The sequence below is a fragment of the Camelus dromedarius genome, chromosome 1 (assembly GCF_036321535.1).
Source record: "Camelus dromedarius isolate mCamDro1 chromosome 1, mCamDro1.pat, whole genome shotgun sequence".
Lineage (NCBI taxonomy): Eukaryota > Metazoa > Chordata > Mammalia > Artiodactyla > Camelidae > Camelus > Camelus dromedarius.
Genome location: NC_087436.1, coordinates 48,816,559 through 48,834,772, shown reverse-complemented (window position 1 = coordinate 48,834,772; position 18,214 = coordinate 48,816,559). Strand labels below are relative to the sequence as shown.

The 18,214-nt window shown below is 34.2% G+C and overlaps 1 protein-coding gene across 1 annotated transcript in view; it reads left to right on the top strand.

The window, feature by feature from the left end:
• Positions 1-18,214, top strand: part of GSTCD (glutathione S-transferase C-terminal domain containing) — a 117,181-nt gene that overhangs the window by 69,878 nt on the left and 29,089 nt on the right. The window contains exons 7-9 of the mRNA XM_010980667.3: positions 12,127-12,242; positions 12,403-12,447; positions 14,561-14,689. Of these exons, the coding sequence (XP_010978969.1) occupies positions 12,127-12,242; positions 12,403-12,447; positions 14,561-14,689 (290 nt within the window). The remainder of the gene's footprint in view (positions 1-12,126; positions 12,243-12,402; positions 12,448-14,560; positions 14,690-18,214) is intronic.

The following is an 18,214-nucleotide window of genomic DNA, read 5'->3' as shown; positions in this document are numbered from 1 at the left end:
CTCGCCCCTGGCTATTTCTTTGATCTTCTTTTCTGCCAGTCTCCTATTTACTAAATCTGTTTGTTATCCCCTTTGTCTGGAAAATTCTTCCCCCAGATAATCTGTCTGCCTGGCTCAATCACCTCATTCAGATCTCAAATGTCACCTTATCAGAGAGGCCCGTTCAGATCATCCTCTCTAAAATAAGTCTCCTGTCCCTCACCCTTTGTCCCCGTCTCTGTTTATTCTTCTTCTTAGCCCCTGATGCAGTATATGTTTGCATTGTGTGTGTCATCTGTCTACCTTCACTGGAATGTGTGTTCCGTGGCAGCAGTGACTGCTGGATCCCCAACCCGGAGAGCAGTGCTCAGCACCTAATAAATGTTTGTTAATTGGCTGTTGGAATTGCTCTTACTTGTCTGTTAATGACGGAAAGAAAATGGTTTTTTCCCCCACTTCCACTGAAAGTTTTAGTTTTATAACTGTCCTTCTTTGCTCTTGAAATTTTGTTTACAGTGTTTCAAAGTGCACTTTAGCAAAGAAATTATGTTTTTGTGAGTTGTATAAATTAATTGGTTATTTACAATTTTGCTGCTTATTATTAATAATCCCTATACATTTCTTCTCAGTATTTGGATGTAATTCCTTAAAAGGCAACTAAAATTCTCATATGTTCACCTAGTGTTGTTTCTTTTCTTATAAATGGAAGTACAAAGTCTTTTGCTAAATCATCTGCTTATGAATTTTAAAGTCCATCAGTACAACAGTATTTATTTCAAAGTTCTGTATAATCCTCTAGGAAGCCTACCTATTTTCTACCAGCTTATGAAGAGAGAGTTCTTGCTTTTTTATTAACTTGAAAGTAAAAACTACATGTTTATTAGATTTGAGTAAACTAATGGAAAATTTTGACTAACTGCCATCTCCTGGTATTTTTTGTTCTATATATTTGATGTCTCTGTGTATCACATATGTGGGATTTAAACAATGGGAGGAAATACATAACTTCAAATCTGATTTTAGCAGTTCTTGGAAGTGATGAAAACCTGTTTCCCTGTTTTAGAGTGAGGAGATTCCCATGCCTGTTCTGTGGGTACGAAGATGTGTAGGTGTTACTCATAGATGCCCTTATGCCGCCATGTCTGTGTCGTGAACATTAGATGATAGATTTTAGGGCTATTCATTAGGGAGGATATTTAGATGTTTATGTTATATATTTCATTAGGTATCTAGAAATGTCAAGTTTTAAGCATTATCCTGAAGAAGTCTCATAAGCAATTAGTTGTTTCTATGTATAATTAAACAGAGTATCTATTTTAAACTGTGGTGAACCCTACTTATATATGACTCTGTTCTCAAAATGTATCAAAAGTTTACATCAAATATGTCATGTCATTTTCTTTTCTAAATTAATGTTCAAGAAGAAATAACTAAAGTCTTTGAGCTTCTAAACATAGCTGTTATAACTCACTTTCAAGAAAAAATGTTTGAGTGCCTTTATTGCTTTTTATTGCTGACGCAGTATTGTGCATACCCACACAATATAGTTTTTAATCCACTATTGACTGTTACTTTTGCACTTGAAAGTCTAAGCAGCAAAGATATAGAAGTATTAGTATTTATTGAACTTTGGTTGTAACCAAAAGGAGCACTTGCTTTTAACGTACAATAACCACCCAGATAAGCCCTAGATAACTTTTCCTTTTTACTAAATCAAAGTCATTTATGTGCGTAAGATTCAACCCTGGCACTCCCAACTCATGATGTTCCCTGAAAATTTGACTTTAGCATGGCTTTCATGCTGATTTTGAGATTAGAATTAAGTGTATTATCAAAATACAAAAGAATGATGTTCAATAATGATGAAAATTTCTCTGGTGTTGAAATACAGCTGAAGCATGTCTGTACCACACAGAGGAAACAATATTGGGATACTAAAATAGGGGGGAAAAAAGTTCTATTCGTGTTTTTCTAAAAGACAGTGAACTTTTACAGACAAATATTTAACAGAAAAAATTGGTAGTCCTGTATATATTTGTGTCCTGTTCAAAGAAGTTTTTCTAGTCCGGATTCATAATTCCTGGCGTGAATTGTGTGGATAGGAGCACAGGCCCTGGAGTGAGACTGGCAAGATTCAAACCCTGGCTCTACCATGGAGTAGCTAACTGTGCGACCAAGGCAACTTGCTTGTTTTTGTTTTTCCAAATAACTCATCTGACAATTAAGTGACAGTACCAACCTCGTGACAAAGGATTGAAACAATAAATAAAACACACTTAGCACATAATAATCATTCAGTTGTGCTAATAATAGCAAATAAGAATATCTAGTGACTTTATTTATCTATTAGTGAGGAGGATAAATGTATATATAATTATAATTATCTTCCTCAAATATTCCCTAGCTCCCTTCCACCTGATGACTACAATCAGCAGTTCTCTTTGTATGGAGTGTTTCCCTCTTGTTTCCCATGGCTGGCTTCTTGTCATCCAGATCTCAGTTTTGTTACTTGTTTAGTAAGACTTTTACTGACCACCTAATCTAAAATAGTCACCAAGTCAATTTTAACCATATCATCCTATTTTAATTTTCTTTATATCATTTATCACTTGATTTAATTGTTTGTTGTCAAATTCCCTTCACTGGAATATAAGAATCTCCCTTGTTCTCCATTGTGTCCTGCTCCTTAATCAGAGCTAGACAGATAATAAGTGCTTTTTTTTTTTTTTAAATTGCTATATCAATGACCTCTGCAGAGGTTATAATGAAAGAACCAGAGAAAGGAAGGAAGAGTCAACATTTCAATTTAGGAAAAAATGTTAGTATTTGCCTTCCCTTACCCTACCCAGGGCTTGAACCAGTGTATCCATATTTCAATAAATTCCAACGTCCCAAATGGTTCAGTTTTAGTGCAGCTTTGTTCTTTTAGATCTGTCATCTCTTGTGACTTAGGGTAAGCCCTGCCACCCACACATCCCCAGTGGTAAACCATCCTTTCCCTCAACTGTACTGTACTGGCTGCCCCACTGCTGTACACGACTGTTGCTAGATCTGTGTGGATATCAATACTTGTCCAGGTTGGGTACCTTCTGAATACTTATTTGGAACACTGTCCCCTTTCCTACCCATGCGTATAGCTGGGTTAGTTCCCACAATCTTTTTCTTTCCACCATTCCTTGCTGCTGAGATCCCAACATTCTTTACAGTTAGGCCATAAGGTTTAGGACTATTAGAAAGACAAAAAGGAACAGTAGGACTGGAATGCAATACAGTCCCTCTGTAACTTTTAATGAATACCGCCGCCTTGGGGCATTAACTCTGAGGGATAAGAGCTGTTCTCTATTTTGGTTATCAGCGTAGTATCAGCACCACTTCACGTACAGGTAGGTGCCATAATAAATCCTATTCAAAGATGATCATTCTTACAAGCCCCATGTTAGGGTGTCTTTCTGATGATCTATTGCTGCATAAATAACCGCCACAAAGTTGAGTGCATTTAAATAACCATGATCTATTTTATTCACAAATCCTCAACTTAACTAGGGCTTGATGGGAAAGTTTGTCTGTCCGGACAGCATCAGCCAGGGAGGCTTGCCTTCCCAAGGCATGGTGCTATTTTCCAAGAGCAGGTATCTCAAAAGATAGGAATTGGAAGCTACCAGAAATGGACACAGTGTCGCTTCTGTATTACATTGGTCAAGCGGTCATAAATGCCACTTCTTCATGGGAATACTGTATATTAATATAGTTTTATATTATAAAAGAATTTGGGGCCATGTCACCTTAGCTATACACCATTTTCATTTTTTAATGAAGTATATGAAAAAAATCAAACAAGAAAACCTGTAGGTCACATCGTAGTAGAAATTATAATACTATGGATGAAAGAAGTGATTTTTTTAAAAAATCCCTAGACTCTGGAAAAGCTAATTCTCACTATTTCAGGCTACTAGTATATCATTTAATCTAAATCCTGTGAACACGTCAAATTGGAAATTAAATTGATTACTTGAATGATCTCAAAAGTTAATGAAACTATTAACATACCTTCCTGTTAACTTAAGCCTCTGGAAAAAAAAAGGGGAGAAGAAATAAATACCTATTTTGTAGAGTTAACTTTTTTATTTTTTAAAATTCTTTTTGATAGGGGAGGTAATTAGGTTTTTATTTATTTATTTTAATGGAGATCCTGGGGATTGAACCCAGGACTTTGTGCATGCTAGGCATATACTCTACCACTGAGCTATACCTCCCCCTCCCCAGAGTTAACTTTTTTATTCTAAAACATTTCAGTTTGGTCTTGTGGGCAACTTGGAAGATATTGTGAACTTTTTTTTTTTAAACTAAATTCCAGGGTAAAGAAATGTTTACTTTGTGTGGTGTAAATATCATTTGAATGAAATGAAAATATATGTGTTCAATTAACTCTGGTATCTGGTATTCTGAAGTCAAAACGTTTTATTCATCTTAGAGAAAAAAATAGCAAGAATAAGAAGGTTTTAAAATTTCCATTGTTCACTGTATCTAAGCTCTTTTATAAACAAAGTTTTGATTTGGCAAATAATACGGCTATACTTTCTTCAACTTTTGTTTTTCAACTCTGCATCTTGCTTAAATACTTTTTAGTTATATATTTTTTTTAAGATGTTCTGGAATTCGATTTGGAAGGGTGAAGGTGCATGCTGTATTTGTCAGTATCTGCAGTACTGTAGCATGAAAGAATGTCCCAATCTATTTTCATTTTTTCCCTCCTGGATAATCCAATTTTACAACAGATTGATTGCTCAGCCTTCCCATGTCACTTTCCTATAAAATTTTAAAGGTTGCTACAGTCCCAGGTGAGGAAATTGTCTCTTTCTGGAAAGGGTGACACTCGAAGGTCAATTCATTAAACAGAGTGACTTATAAGACCTCCAGATAATGCCTTGGTGATATATTCCAAAATATTGAAGTTCAGAACTTAAATTGATCCTTTTTTTTTTTAATTGGTAAGCCTGCTCTTGGAAACTTTACTTAGAGGAAAAGTGAAGTAAAATGCATTTGATGACTGAAGAATTCACTTTTTTCCCCCTAAGATAAAATTGTTAGGGACATCCCTCATTTCCCTGCTAGAAAGCACCTTGTTCTCATTTCCTTGAACTCTCACAAGTAAAAAAAAAAAAAAAGAGGAAGAAAATATAAAAGGACCAGCCGTCAGATTCTGAAATCACATTCAAAGTCATCTGTTTAAGAAATGGCAGATCACTTTGGAAAGAAGACTGAACCTGAAGTTAGAAATCCTTGTTATGGAGTCCCACCTTCACCACCTACCAGCTGGGTATCTTTAAGCAAGTGCTAAGTTTGAGCAGCCTCCTCAGTGCAGTGCCCTCATTTGTAAAATAAGGAACATGACATCCACCTGACAACCTGACAACCATGAGGTTAGATGATATGGCAAATGTGCAAGTGCTTAATAAATCACAAAGCATCATATAAACAGAAACTATTATCAATCATTTTAGAAGCTTTAATGAAAGAAATATGAATTTTTGTAACTTAGGGCTTTTTAAATGTCATTAAAAAATTTTACAGTGTGGTTAATAAGGTACATTTTTAAGGTCAAATATAATGTTTTTGTTCTGTTTTAAATAAGGTATGGGTTTCTTAAGGACCGAAATCAAGCATTAGACATCTTTGTGTCCCTAACATTGTCTAGAACAGTTCTTTGTAGGTCAAGTTGGTTGGTTGATTTGTTGGTTGCATGATTAATTGAAAATGATATTTATGAGGTGATTTTCCCTCAATTTAGAGGAAATTTCTAGTTAATGATTATTGAATACTCTAACAATGTATATAACAAAACTATCAGACTGAAAATGCCGTCACACTGTTACACTGTTGATGACTTCATAGACTGCACTGTGGGCAGGGCGTGGGGGAAAGGAGGAAAAGGTATCAGATGATTAGTAACCACTGTTGCAAGAAGAATACTGTCACACTGAGGTCACCATGGCTAAGAGGATTAGTGATGCTAGCCTGCAACTGGCTTTAAAAAAATGTAAATTGGAAGGACTGTTCTAAATTTTTAATATTCCCAAGAAATCATCTTCAAAATTTGAAACAAGTTTTCCCTAACCTAAAGTGTAAACTTGATGTCTCTGCTTAGTTTTGTTCCTCCTCTTAGGGGTTTCTTTAGGAATTTTGTTCCTGCTTTTCTTTGAGCTTTTGATATAGCTTTAAATGGCAGCTTTCTCAGTCCCTCATAAAAGTTTTCAGAACCTTTTCTATCCTCCACCTAAAACACTGCTTCATAGTTGACTTCTTTTACTATATCAACATAGTGTATTTTCAAATACAGTTGAACTTGTTTTCATACTTAGTACCTGCAAAAGTTAACATACTGCCTTGAAATGCAGTTTAAGCCATAATTGCAGAGAAAATTCAATCATTAAACTTTTATTGAGCACCTGTTATGTGCCTGTCAGTCTTCTAATAATCTTTCCACTTAATTGGGCCCATTTATGTAGTTCCAGGAAAAATCATCTGTTATCTATTTCATGGAGACAGAAGCAATTTCAGCTAATGGTTCTTTTTGGGTAGTTGATCTAATCAATAATGCCCAGGAATCATTTTATAATAAGAAAACTTTTTCAATATTTAATAAGGCTATAAAAGATTACTTCTTTGGGGTAGCAACAGAGTTTGAAAAGTAACTTTTTTCTATTTTGTATTTAAAAAAAAAACTGATTACAAAAGTAATACATGTAAATGTACCCAGGAGTGAGCAGTAGGTTTCAGGCAAAGAGAATAAATTTATAAAGCAACTGACTAACCAGCTGTGATAATTTCAAGGAACTATCCAATGTTCAGAGAGTTGAATGCTCCACATAATTTTATGAATAATCCTATCTAATTTGAGGATATACTCTATCCATAATAAAAATAATGCAGGCTAGCAGTATAAAAAAATCTTCAGTATGAAATAATATAAAAATAACAAAGCTGTCTATTCAAATAGAACTTGTCTCTAAGGAGCGCTAACATATTAAGTATGAAAGCAAGGCCATGTTTTCCCTACAGCAGAGAGAGGCAAGATAACAAGCAGTGCCCTCTCTCTGGCCCTGCCTGTATTTTCAGGTGTATCTTATGCTTTACTACTTCCCCATTGATCCTCATTTTCAAGCACAAGTGAGCAAATTGCAGTTTCCCCGCTAAGTATGCCATTTCATTCTTGGCGTGCTTTCCCCACCCATTCTACCTGGCAGTTTTCTGTTCCTTCTTAAAGACTTAGCTGAAATGCCCTACATCTCTGTAAAATCCTCTGTGATGTCTCAATTAGTTCTTTATCTGCATTGTACATACCTTTGCACATAATAAAAACCTATACCGTCTTCTTAGATACCCTCTCCGTTGCTGAAAGACAATCTTACTCACTTTGAGTTGTGCCCTCAGCATCTAGACAAGAACCGGACATACAGTAGGTGCCCTAGTGACTGTTCCAGCCATGAAAACCATAGCGCCCCTGTGCAACTTGGGCTTCACCGTCCATTGACCTGTAAAACATAAGTGACTATTCATCAGCTTGTCTTAATGTTAATGGAGCCTCTTGAAAACATTAAAATGTGTGGTTGTCACCTTCCTTCTCACCTGCCAAAGGTCCTGTCAGTTCCACCTGTCCATTCAATTGTCTTGTGCCTTTTCTACAGCCTCTCTACTACATCCATCTCTATTGAAGACATTTACTCATGCTTTTTTGATTTTATAGATTTCCAAACAAAACATGCTTTTAAAATCTCTAAACCACTAGTTTTAGCTTTTTTCTTTGTCTCCATATTTAATTATATTTTTAAAAAATTCACAGAATGTGGTTGGTGTGCTACATTGCAAAGAAGTACTCAGAAAACAAAACAACAACTTAATCTTTTTAAGAAGTCTCATGTGTATCCAAGAGCCCAACCATTTTTCTTTTACCAGTAACATTCACTGTACTTTGTTACTTCAAATGAAGAAAGAAAAAATTAATTTTTGTGCCTGATCTGGAGCACAATTTACTAGATTGAGCAGGCATCCAGGCTGCCCATGTGCACATTTTCCATCTTTCCTTCCTTCCTTCCTTCCTTCCTTCCTTCCTTCCTTTCTTTCTTTCTTTCTTTCTTTCTTTCTTTCTTTCTTTCTTTCTTTCTTTCTTTCTTTCTTTCTTTCTTTCTTTCTTTCTTTCTTTTCTTTCTTTTCTTTCTTTTCTTTCTTTCTTTTCTTTCTTTCTTTTCTTTCTTTCTTTTCTTTCTTTCTTCCTCTCTTCCTCTCTTCCTCTCTTTCTTTCTCTGTTTCATTTCTGCCTTGTTTGATGCTTTGACCTGACCAAAAATGCTAGTGTTCTCGTGTTCAAATCTGGCTCTTCCTTAGTTTAAAAATTGGTTCCTTTACCCTTGTACTTTCCTTTTGGGCCATGCAAACAACAATTGAAGTTGTCTAAATAATCAGGTTCCTCCTAACTTGGATTAGACAAGGAAAAGACTCCTTTGTAGGAGAATTACATGACAGGACAAATAAAATCATTTGTATTAAAACATTTGATTCTTGGGTTTTGTTTTTCCATGATGACACCTAAAGAACCATCCTTTTTAGTCAAGTTAAACATATATTATACTTTTATACTTGTAAATGGTGTCTTAGGCACAAGAATATTGGATATAAATAGAAAGTAGGATTTGGTTTTTAAATGAATATTATATCTCAAAATACTGCTTTCTTACCTTGTTCAGTGTGTGTAAGATCCAATTCATGTTTCCAGGAGCTTCATAATATTTCTAAACTAGAACAGGAGGTGGGGATGGTTTGTTAGGTTCAGTTTTCCCATAAAGCATCTGGGCATCATTCTACTGTATTTTTAGCCCAATCTGTGAATATTATGGTCAGCTTAAGAGTTTCATCTCTATTTAAACACAACCCTGAAAAGTACTTCTTTGCCTTCAACCTTTATTTAAGCACAAATTCTTTTTTTTTTTTCTTTCAGGACATCCTTGAACCTTTGTTTTCACTGTTTCTATATATAGCCCACATGCTGAATATGATAATGGGCCAATGGGTTTTTTATTCAGTTTTTTTCATAATTACAGATGAATAAAAATTATTATACTCTTTTTCCTCCCTGAGCCCTAAGTTCTGGACAGTACTCTGTGTTGTTGCATCCAGAATTACTATCTATACTCCTCTTGCACCTCTGACAGTCCTTCTCCCTGAATTACATCCTGTACAAAGATCTTTAATGAGGGTGTGTTTGCTAGTTAACTCACTTATTGTGTATCTGAAAAGATCTGTATTATCTCCTCTTCTTAAATTGTGTTTTTTTTCTCTGTACAGTATCTTTCCGTGTCTGACTGTAATTTTGTCTGTTATGCCATTATTTTTTTGGCTTCTGTTGCTGTTGTTGGGAAGTCTGTTAACAGCCTGTTTTGTTCCTTTATAAGTGACTGTTTTTCTCTCTGATTCTTTGGAGAACTTTTTTGGTGTGCTGAATGGCACTGTGAACCTGCCTCCTTGGTGCCTTGATTTCAGACTTTAGCATCCAGAACTGTCGAGGAATAAATTCTGTTGTTTTAAGTTGTCAGGTTTGTGCCATTTGGTTATAGTAGACATAGGAAAGTAATACACCCCACCTGGCAATGAACCTTGACTCGTTGAGGTGCTGGCTGAGAGCAAAGGGGTATGGGACGTCCCCTTGATGGCAGTGAAAAAGGCAGTCAAAAACCAGCTGTAATCATGTGACTGCTGCAGAGATAGGGATTGTAATAATTACGGGTATCTCCTCCTTATTTTGTTATAAATATGTGTATATGTTAAGCAAATATTTTTTATTATTTTATTCCCTTATCAGTTTACATAAGATGTATTAATAATAGTTAACTTTGTATCATGGTCTTTAAGTTGCAGGGTATCAAAGGAGAAGGGTAAAAACCACCTAAGAACTTTGTTCCTCTTCTGAGTTAACATGTTTTTAGTTGTATGCAGGATAATTGTATCACATTAGCAGAAGTGAAGCACAAATTCTTTATATGCAAAGATGCAGGCGTGGCAAGAAAAACAGATCTTCAACATTTGCTTTTGAAACAGACCTATGAAAGTTAGTTAATTGTAGATATCTAGTAGAAATATGGTACAGATGGTCCATTAAATAAATTTTATTTTTGTATCTCCTTGTTCTTAACAAAAGATAATTCCTTTTGACTTTTGTTTTTTAATGAAAATCTTTTGGTTAAGAATTGCTAAGAAATCCACAGACAGAACAAAGACAATAATGCTGGTGCCCATTTCTTGCCTCTTGGCGGCTCCATTTAGTAACAGCATCTGTGACACTAGCTCTCCCAAGCGCCTGAAAGTGCTTTTCCATTTTTGCCTTCTGAACCCCACCCCCTCCTCCTCTTTCTTGTTCCTCTTCCTCCAAATCAAAACTGCATTGCCATTAAAAAAATAATAATAATGAGGTGGATTTATGACTGGAGGGATAGAGGTATGGATAGATGGAAGTATGATAAGCCAAGTCTAGTAAGTTGTTAATGGTAGAATCTTGGTGGAGGATATAGAGTCATGTACTGAATCTTAATTCTTTCAGCTTTGCCATGTGTTTGAAAATTGTCATAATAAAATCTCTTAGTAGTGGTTATCCACAGAGGATGGGATGACAGAAGCTTTCACCAACTCTGTGTTTAAATTTTTTTGCAATTATATAATTAAAGAAAAATGAAAATAATTCTTTTTAAAGCTACATGAAACTGTCTTCACCAATGACATCACCAAACTATTGATTGAATTACTTTTCATGTTTGAAATTTACATTAGGCCATGCTAAATAATTAAGAATATTTACAATGACTCAGCTGTCTGAAGATGACCACATTATTACAGTAAGAAACTGGTTAAATAAGCTGGATATAGATAGTTAATAAAATATTGTGCAGCCATTAAAACTTAGAGAAACAAATGCATTGACATGGAAAAATTTATAATATAATGTTTCCTATGCTGTCTAGAAAATTATGCACTTACAGGTATAACTGGAAGTACATAGATACAAAAATATTACCTCTGAATTATGAGATGATGAAGTTTTTCTCTCATAAGATCTTTTTAAATCCATATTTTCTATTTTTTCCTTAGAGTTTCTGAATGTTTTTATTTTAGTAGCATAAGAAAGAAGAAAAACAGAAAAGACAAAAGCCATGCTATTTTCCGGTGACAGTGGAGCAGGGAAACTTTGGTATCTGTAAATAACTTTTGATCAAGCCAAAAAGCTGATATGTGTTTTTCCTTTTATCTGTATCACTGAAAGCTACTCTCTTACATTTTCTTAATCTTGTTCTTAGAAACAGTGCATTTGAAATATGTAAAAAACAAATAATTTTATTCATTCTTCCAAAACTATTTTAGTGGACTTGACTGGTAGCTTTTGAAAAGAAAGTTAAGATGTTTTCATGCTGCTAGGCCCAAGGCATTTTGTACTTGGAAGTCTCCTGTCTTTAATCTCTAATTGCATTAAATTTCTGAGTCTGACTCATGAGGAAAGGAAGCTTCAAAGAAGAAATAAGAAAATCTAATTTATTTCTAAATATAATAAACATGGATATATTTCAGACAGTATGATACCTATGTTCCAAGTGTCCTAACCAGAAAAATTAAGAGTTCAAGGAAGTGCCAGTTAAATAATAAAAATGGTTTTCTTATCATGGATCGCTTTTCTCCAAGGAGATTTAAGCACTGGGCTGAAATTAGGTAATCTTTACACTGTGTCTCTGAGAGGGTTAGAAGGAAGGGACTATTACTATTAATTTTTATCCACCAGTAACATTTATTAACACTTACTTTGTTTATGACCCTGAAGTTAATGTTTCACTTATTGTTTCCTCTCTTTCAAAGACCATTTTTTCATAGATTTTTCTGTCAATGGCTGTGGAAAGGAAAGTTGGCCAGGAATTAAAGTAAAAATAAATAAAAACAAAGTTCATCTCTGGGTTCTAGTTCTCTGGTCTTTTCACAGTGGATTATATGGAATGTGTGATTCACTTACATATGTACCCCTCTTCCTGTGTGCTGCTAGTCCATTCTGTGCTACGAGTGCCTTCAAGTCCCTCACAAGACATGACGTTTCATTGTCTGCATCTCTTGTCTCCCCAGGTAAAATGTCCAGTGATCGAGCTTTGCGGAAGCAGCAACAGCTAAACAACCTCATCTATGTGGTGACAAATCAGGCCAGACCTGGTGACAGAATTGTGGATTTCTGCAGCGGTGGGGTATTATATCTCTCCTTTATACTCTTTAGCCTTTCCCAGACTATGTGATTTGACTACACTACCCTCACAGTCATGTTTTTATTTGGCTAGATTGTTGTCTCAGAATCAACAAAAGCCTCAGAGACCAAAGTTACCTTGTTTCTTTTTTTACCTTTTTCAGGGCCATGTTGGGATTGTTCTTGCTTACATGCTGCCATCATGCCAGGTAAATTCCGAGTAACATATGGAGGGAAACATTGGAAAACTACATAGTTCAGTTAGCTGTGTCTGGCTTATTCCTCCTCTTCGAGTTTGTAATCATTCACCCAGGTCAAATACATGGCATAGCCATTTCCTTTTTCCTCTGAACTAAACTTCTAAGATTCAGAATCTTAGGGGAAAAAAAGTAGTTAGGACCACAATACAGTTTTTTATATTTTTAAATAATTTTAAAAAGAAATAATTATTCCACTGTTAAATAAAGTAATTAGTGAGGAAACAAGTTTAATTGTCAACATAGTTTTATACGGGAAATACCAGCTTCAGAAACTTGTTTAACCCATTCTTTGGGAGCTTGATTTTCATCCGTTGTATCAGACTTGTAACAACAAAATTTTTTTAAAGAAAAAGATAAACCCCAAATCTGCCACCCTGATCAGATCCTTTTCTCCCCCTGTTCTCATTAAGCCATCATTCATGAGGATGCCTAGTGCTGCAAATTCTAAAAATGCAAATACATTTTCAGTCACTTGCTTTCACTCAATATTATATTATAAATATTTTCCCTGTTGCACATAGTTTTAAATAGCCTCATTAAAATATCACTAAAATATGATTTCATAATATTTTTAAGTAAATGTAGCATAATTTATACAATCTTTGCCAACATTTGTTAGAAGTTTGTGCTGGTTTTAGTCTTCTGTCATATTTAATCATTTCCTCACAGTGGCTGTCTTTCAGAATAAAAGTCCAGAATTTGATGTCATTTTTTTCAAAATACAAGCTGAACTGGGGCAGATTCTTTGCTTGCAAACTCTCTGGAAGTTACAAAATAATTACAGTGATTATTCTCGGAAGAAAAAAATGTGGAAGAACTCATAGACTGGCCAGAATGACATGTAACAGAATGGTGGAAAATGGGCAGATATTATTCTTTATCTTTCTTAGAAAATAAATAGCAAAATAAAGAATACTAGGAGAAACAGGCAGATGTCTGTTTTATCACTAAGGAAAACAACAACTTCATGTTGGAGTAAGAGGAAGAAAGCTCACAGAGCAGAATCCAGGAGATGTAGAGGCAGGGATATGGTGTCTTTTTTTTTTTCCCTTCCTAACTAATGGTTCTGGGAACTTAGAGATGTTAACTGGAAAAGGGAAGTTTTAGCTAGAATAAAAGCTGGAAAACCTTTGATATCCCAAGTTTTTTATACAAAGGGATCCAGGGCTTTTCCATAAGGATAAGCATAAGGACAAAATAAGGACTGAACCAGGAAAGATAGAGATGAAAAGTGATTTAATTCTGCCCACCATTCTCCATCCTAACCAGTGATGGTCTCCCACCTTCCTTGGCCTGGATAACTATTAGAAATTCTTGGGGAGAGGGCATGTGCTTAGCATGCACAAGGTCCTGGGTTCAATCCCCCATACCTCCATAATTAATTAATTTTAAAAATTTAATTACTTTCCCCCTAAAAAAATTTAAAAAAAAAAGAAATTCCTAACTGCTTGCCCCGCCTTCTGCCTCACCCCCAGCAATCCATACTGTACACTGCAGCAGTTTAACCTTCTTTTATCACCCATAATCTGGATCCTGGTACCTCTCCAGCCTCATTTCTGCCCTCTACACCCTGTCTCTCCATCCCCACCATCACCATCACACCAGCTACACCAATTTATCCGTTCTTAAAACACACCAGATCTTTCTCACCTTGGGCCTTTGTGCATGTTTCTCTCTCTGCCTAAAGCACTTGTTCATTCGCCAGGCTACTTTCTATTCATTTTTCAGGCCTCAGTTAATATGTTACTCTTTCATAGTAAATGACTAAAGCCTCCCTTAGTCATCAAGGCTGAGTTCTCTGATAACACATTATATGTCTTTCATTAAACACTTATCACTCACTGTATTATAATTGCCTGTTATATCACTACATCGGTAAGCGTTAGGGTTCAAGGGCCTTGTTCATTTTTGTACCATATTGTCTGGCATACTTCCTGACACAGGATAAGGATCAATATAATATCATCTATGTTATTAAAGCTATTAAATACAGTCATAATACTTTGCCATAATGTCTAAATTATGTTACTAAATATGCCATTATTTCCCGGGTGAAATCTAGGTTACGTTAATAGAAAACAAGGAATTATCATTAATTCATGCTAAGAAGAGAAGTGACGAACTAGGTTTAAGCAACATTTGGTTCATTCAAGCAAATATGGAGTATTTTACAGGGATGTTTAATATTGGGGTAAGTAATCAAGCAATTTCAATTTCCTTAATTACTGAATAAGAAAAATGATATGCCTTAGAGTAAATAAAGGAGGTAAATTTATATTTTTGCTAAACAAGGAATTTATAACTTTTGTTTTCTACTGTCTATAAAGTATAGCATATTAATGAATATTACTGTATTCATAGCACTTCATCATTACATGGTAAGGACAATATTTGTTCCTCTACCAGATAAGAACCTGATTTTCTTCACTGCAGAATACCCAGTGCCCAAAACAATGTTTGACACATAGCAAGTACTTAAAAATAGTTATTAATTGAATGATTTATTGAGTGAATTCTAATGAAGATGACTTCCCTTGGTTTATTCCATATTTTTAGAAGATAATGAAAGAAAAGAAAAAGAGACTATAATAGAAAAAAACAACTTGTTAATAACCTGTAAAAACTAGAGTTGCTTTTAGGTAATACTTTCTTTAGCAAGAATTTGAGATCTACATGTATTTTTTGCTTCTAGTTGCTAAATATATATTATATGTAAATATAATATATTCCAGTATATTGGTGATGTTTCTGAAACCTTCAGATTAAATTGTTATTGTTTGATATTACTAAAAAGACCAAAGATAATGTGATTCTGTCAGCTCATTTAAACCCAGAGTTACATGCTGTGGTGGAACTTTAGCATTGCTGCTGTTCTTGTATTTGTTTCAAATGATTTTTATAAGACTTATTTCTATAAGACTAAATGCTCAAAATAGAAAAACATAGTAACATAAAAAAGAATCACCAGGATTTCTGCTAGTGAGAGATAAATACTGTTAAAACCCTTTGGTCTTTATATATTTATACACACAAACAAATGCATATTTACATATGTTAACATTGTTGAGATCATACTACATCAATCCTGTTTTACCTGAAATTGTCATACTTTCCCTATTCATTGATCATATTTCTTTTTTGTTGTTGTTAGTATATTGTAATTATTACTATTATGTATATCTTATGCATCATTTAAGACTTTTGGTAACTTTGCCTAATCACTTTCCAGGAAGCTGGTGCTAATTTGCATTCCCAACTGTGTATGTTCATGTAACTTACGCAATGGGCTTGTATAGGTGGAATTCTTGTCCAATTTCAGAAGCTCAGACCTTTTGTCCAATGAAGTTCATTTCTTAAATATCAACAACTGCAAATTTGTGGAGTTTGTTGTCATTTTTACGGCCTAAACATATACAATTTATTTCCTTTGTAGACATGATCTAGATTGATTATCTCAAGCCAAGCTTATAGAAAGAGAAGTAAACTATTAAGAAAACTGTTAGTTAGGATATTCAGGAAAATACAGACATCTGATATAGCAAATTCAAATTAAATATATGTTTATTTGCAGCCTACAGTTTACATAAACGCCAAGGTTAAGGATAAATCTTCTCCCACGAAATGAGCCATTAAACGGATGCCCATGTTACCAATACACCAGGCAGAATGTAATAAGGTGGCAAGATAGTGCTGCCTGTTTACTCACCTCTCAGATCACAAAATTCCCAGCCCGTCAACCATGCATCTCTTTAGCTGCCTGTGACTTAAAGGTGCTAAATCATTCTGGCATATTCTTGTAACTTTCAAGGTCATATAATTCACTAACTCCAGCTAACAATGTATATGTCTTTTGGGAAGTAATATTTCCTCTTATATTTCATAATAATATATCCATAATGGTTTTTTTCTTTCATAATTACCTTTGTCAAGATATATGGAAAATGAATTAAAATTACTTGAAGAATTAAACTGAAATGAGGTTTACTCTCAAGAGTATAATTTGCCTAGGAGGATAATTGAAGTTTTGTCACTAGATAAATCAAACTAAATGCACCAGTGACTCTAACTCTTGTATTAAATAGATTCCAGTGAAAATACTGTAGCTAGAGTGCAAATCAGAATAACCAGGTATTGGAAATGCATTCAAACTCCATAAATTCACATTTTTGTGGTATTTCAAGTAAGGGTTTAGCTAGCATTTATCTTTGCTTAGTAAATGCCTTTTTCTTTCACTATTTTTCTTTAGATATAAAAATTAATGATGTAAACAAGATTTTAAGGGGGGAATTTTAAAGTTTTGAACCAACTATCTTTAGGAACTTTAAACAAACCAATTCTATATAAGAATTGAAATACTAATTATTGGTCTTATCTCTGTTAGTACAACGTATCAGGCAAAAATGAATAGATTTACTGACTTTTGTTAAACTAGTTTGATTTGAAATAATGGGAGAGAACAAATCTAATTATTTTCAGATTTTTCAGCAAGGTCTTCCATTACCCCCACAGGCTATGCTTTCCCCATATAACCAGAATCAATTAGGTAATACTGGGTTCCAAAGAGTTATTTTGTAGTTTCTGATTTACACTGTGCTTATTTGAGAAATATATTTCTTTAGAAATACAGATGTCTAATAAGCTTATAAAAACATTCAAAGTCTGTAGTAACCAAAAGCATTTCAACTTGAATGCTCTTCCATTCTTGCTCTTAATATTTGCAAAGATTTTGAAAATATTATTACTCATTGATTGCAAGACTTCAGTAGGGTGAGGGGGTTAATCATACAGGATCTTTGAAATTTTTCATTTACATGATATTTGTAATGATTTATTAATAACATGAAATGTTATGGTAAACAGAGAAAATAATTAAACATAATGGTTAAGAGTATGGATTTTAACATTGAGTTTAATTTGTGCTAAAGGAAGCCTTAGCTTAGCCATTTACTAGTTGTATGACCTTGGGCAACTTATTTAAACTCATTGATCCTCAGTCTTCTCATCTATGAAATAGGTGTAAAATATCTGGCTCTTAGGATGTTGATACAATGTATGTGAAGCACTTAGCAGATTTCCTAGCATTTAGGAAGTACCATATTAAAAAACTGGGCCTCTTTTTACTCTGTGCAGTGCAATCTCAACCATATGAAAACTGCACTAAAAAGGATTGGAGGAAATTATGCTAATAGGTATTTTTTTCAGGTGGCTGTCTCTATATACTTTGTAATAATATTTTTCTTTATCCAGAATTTTCAAAAATTCCACATTTAACATACTACTATTTTATCATCATAATAATATAAGCAATAAAAATAGAAGAAATAAATATATGTGCTTAATATTTTATAGATAAATACCTGGCTTATTTAACCAAGAAAGGCTAATAGGACCCTAAGGGTTACTACCAGGTATCTAAAAGAATTCTGAAAATAGTGTGTATATATATATACACACACACACACATATGTATATGATTTCTTTCAAAACAAGTATTTGATTATTATAGAAATACCTTTTAATTGACTTACTCTGATTTTGATTATAATGGCTATTAATGTCCTAAGGAAAATATGAAAGTTTTTTCAAAATTAAGAAACATCCAAGAAAGTTTGTTTTTTCCTTCTAGTTTCAATACCTGTAGCTATATGACCCTGAATTGAGTATGTTATGGATTGAATGTTTGTGCCCTTCCCCCACCCTGCCCCATTTAAAAAAA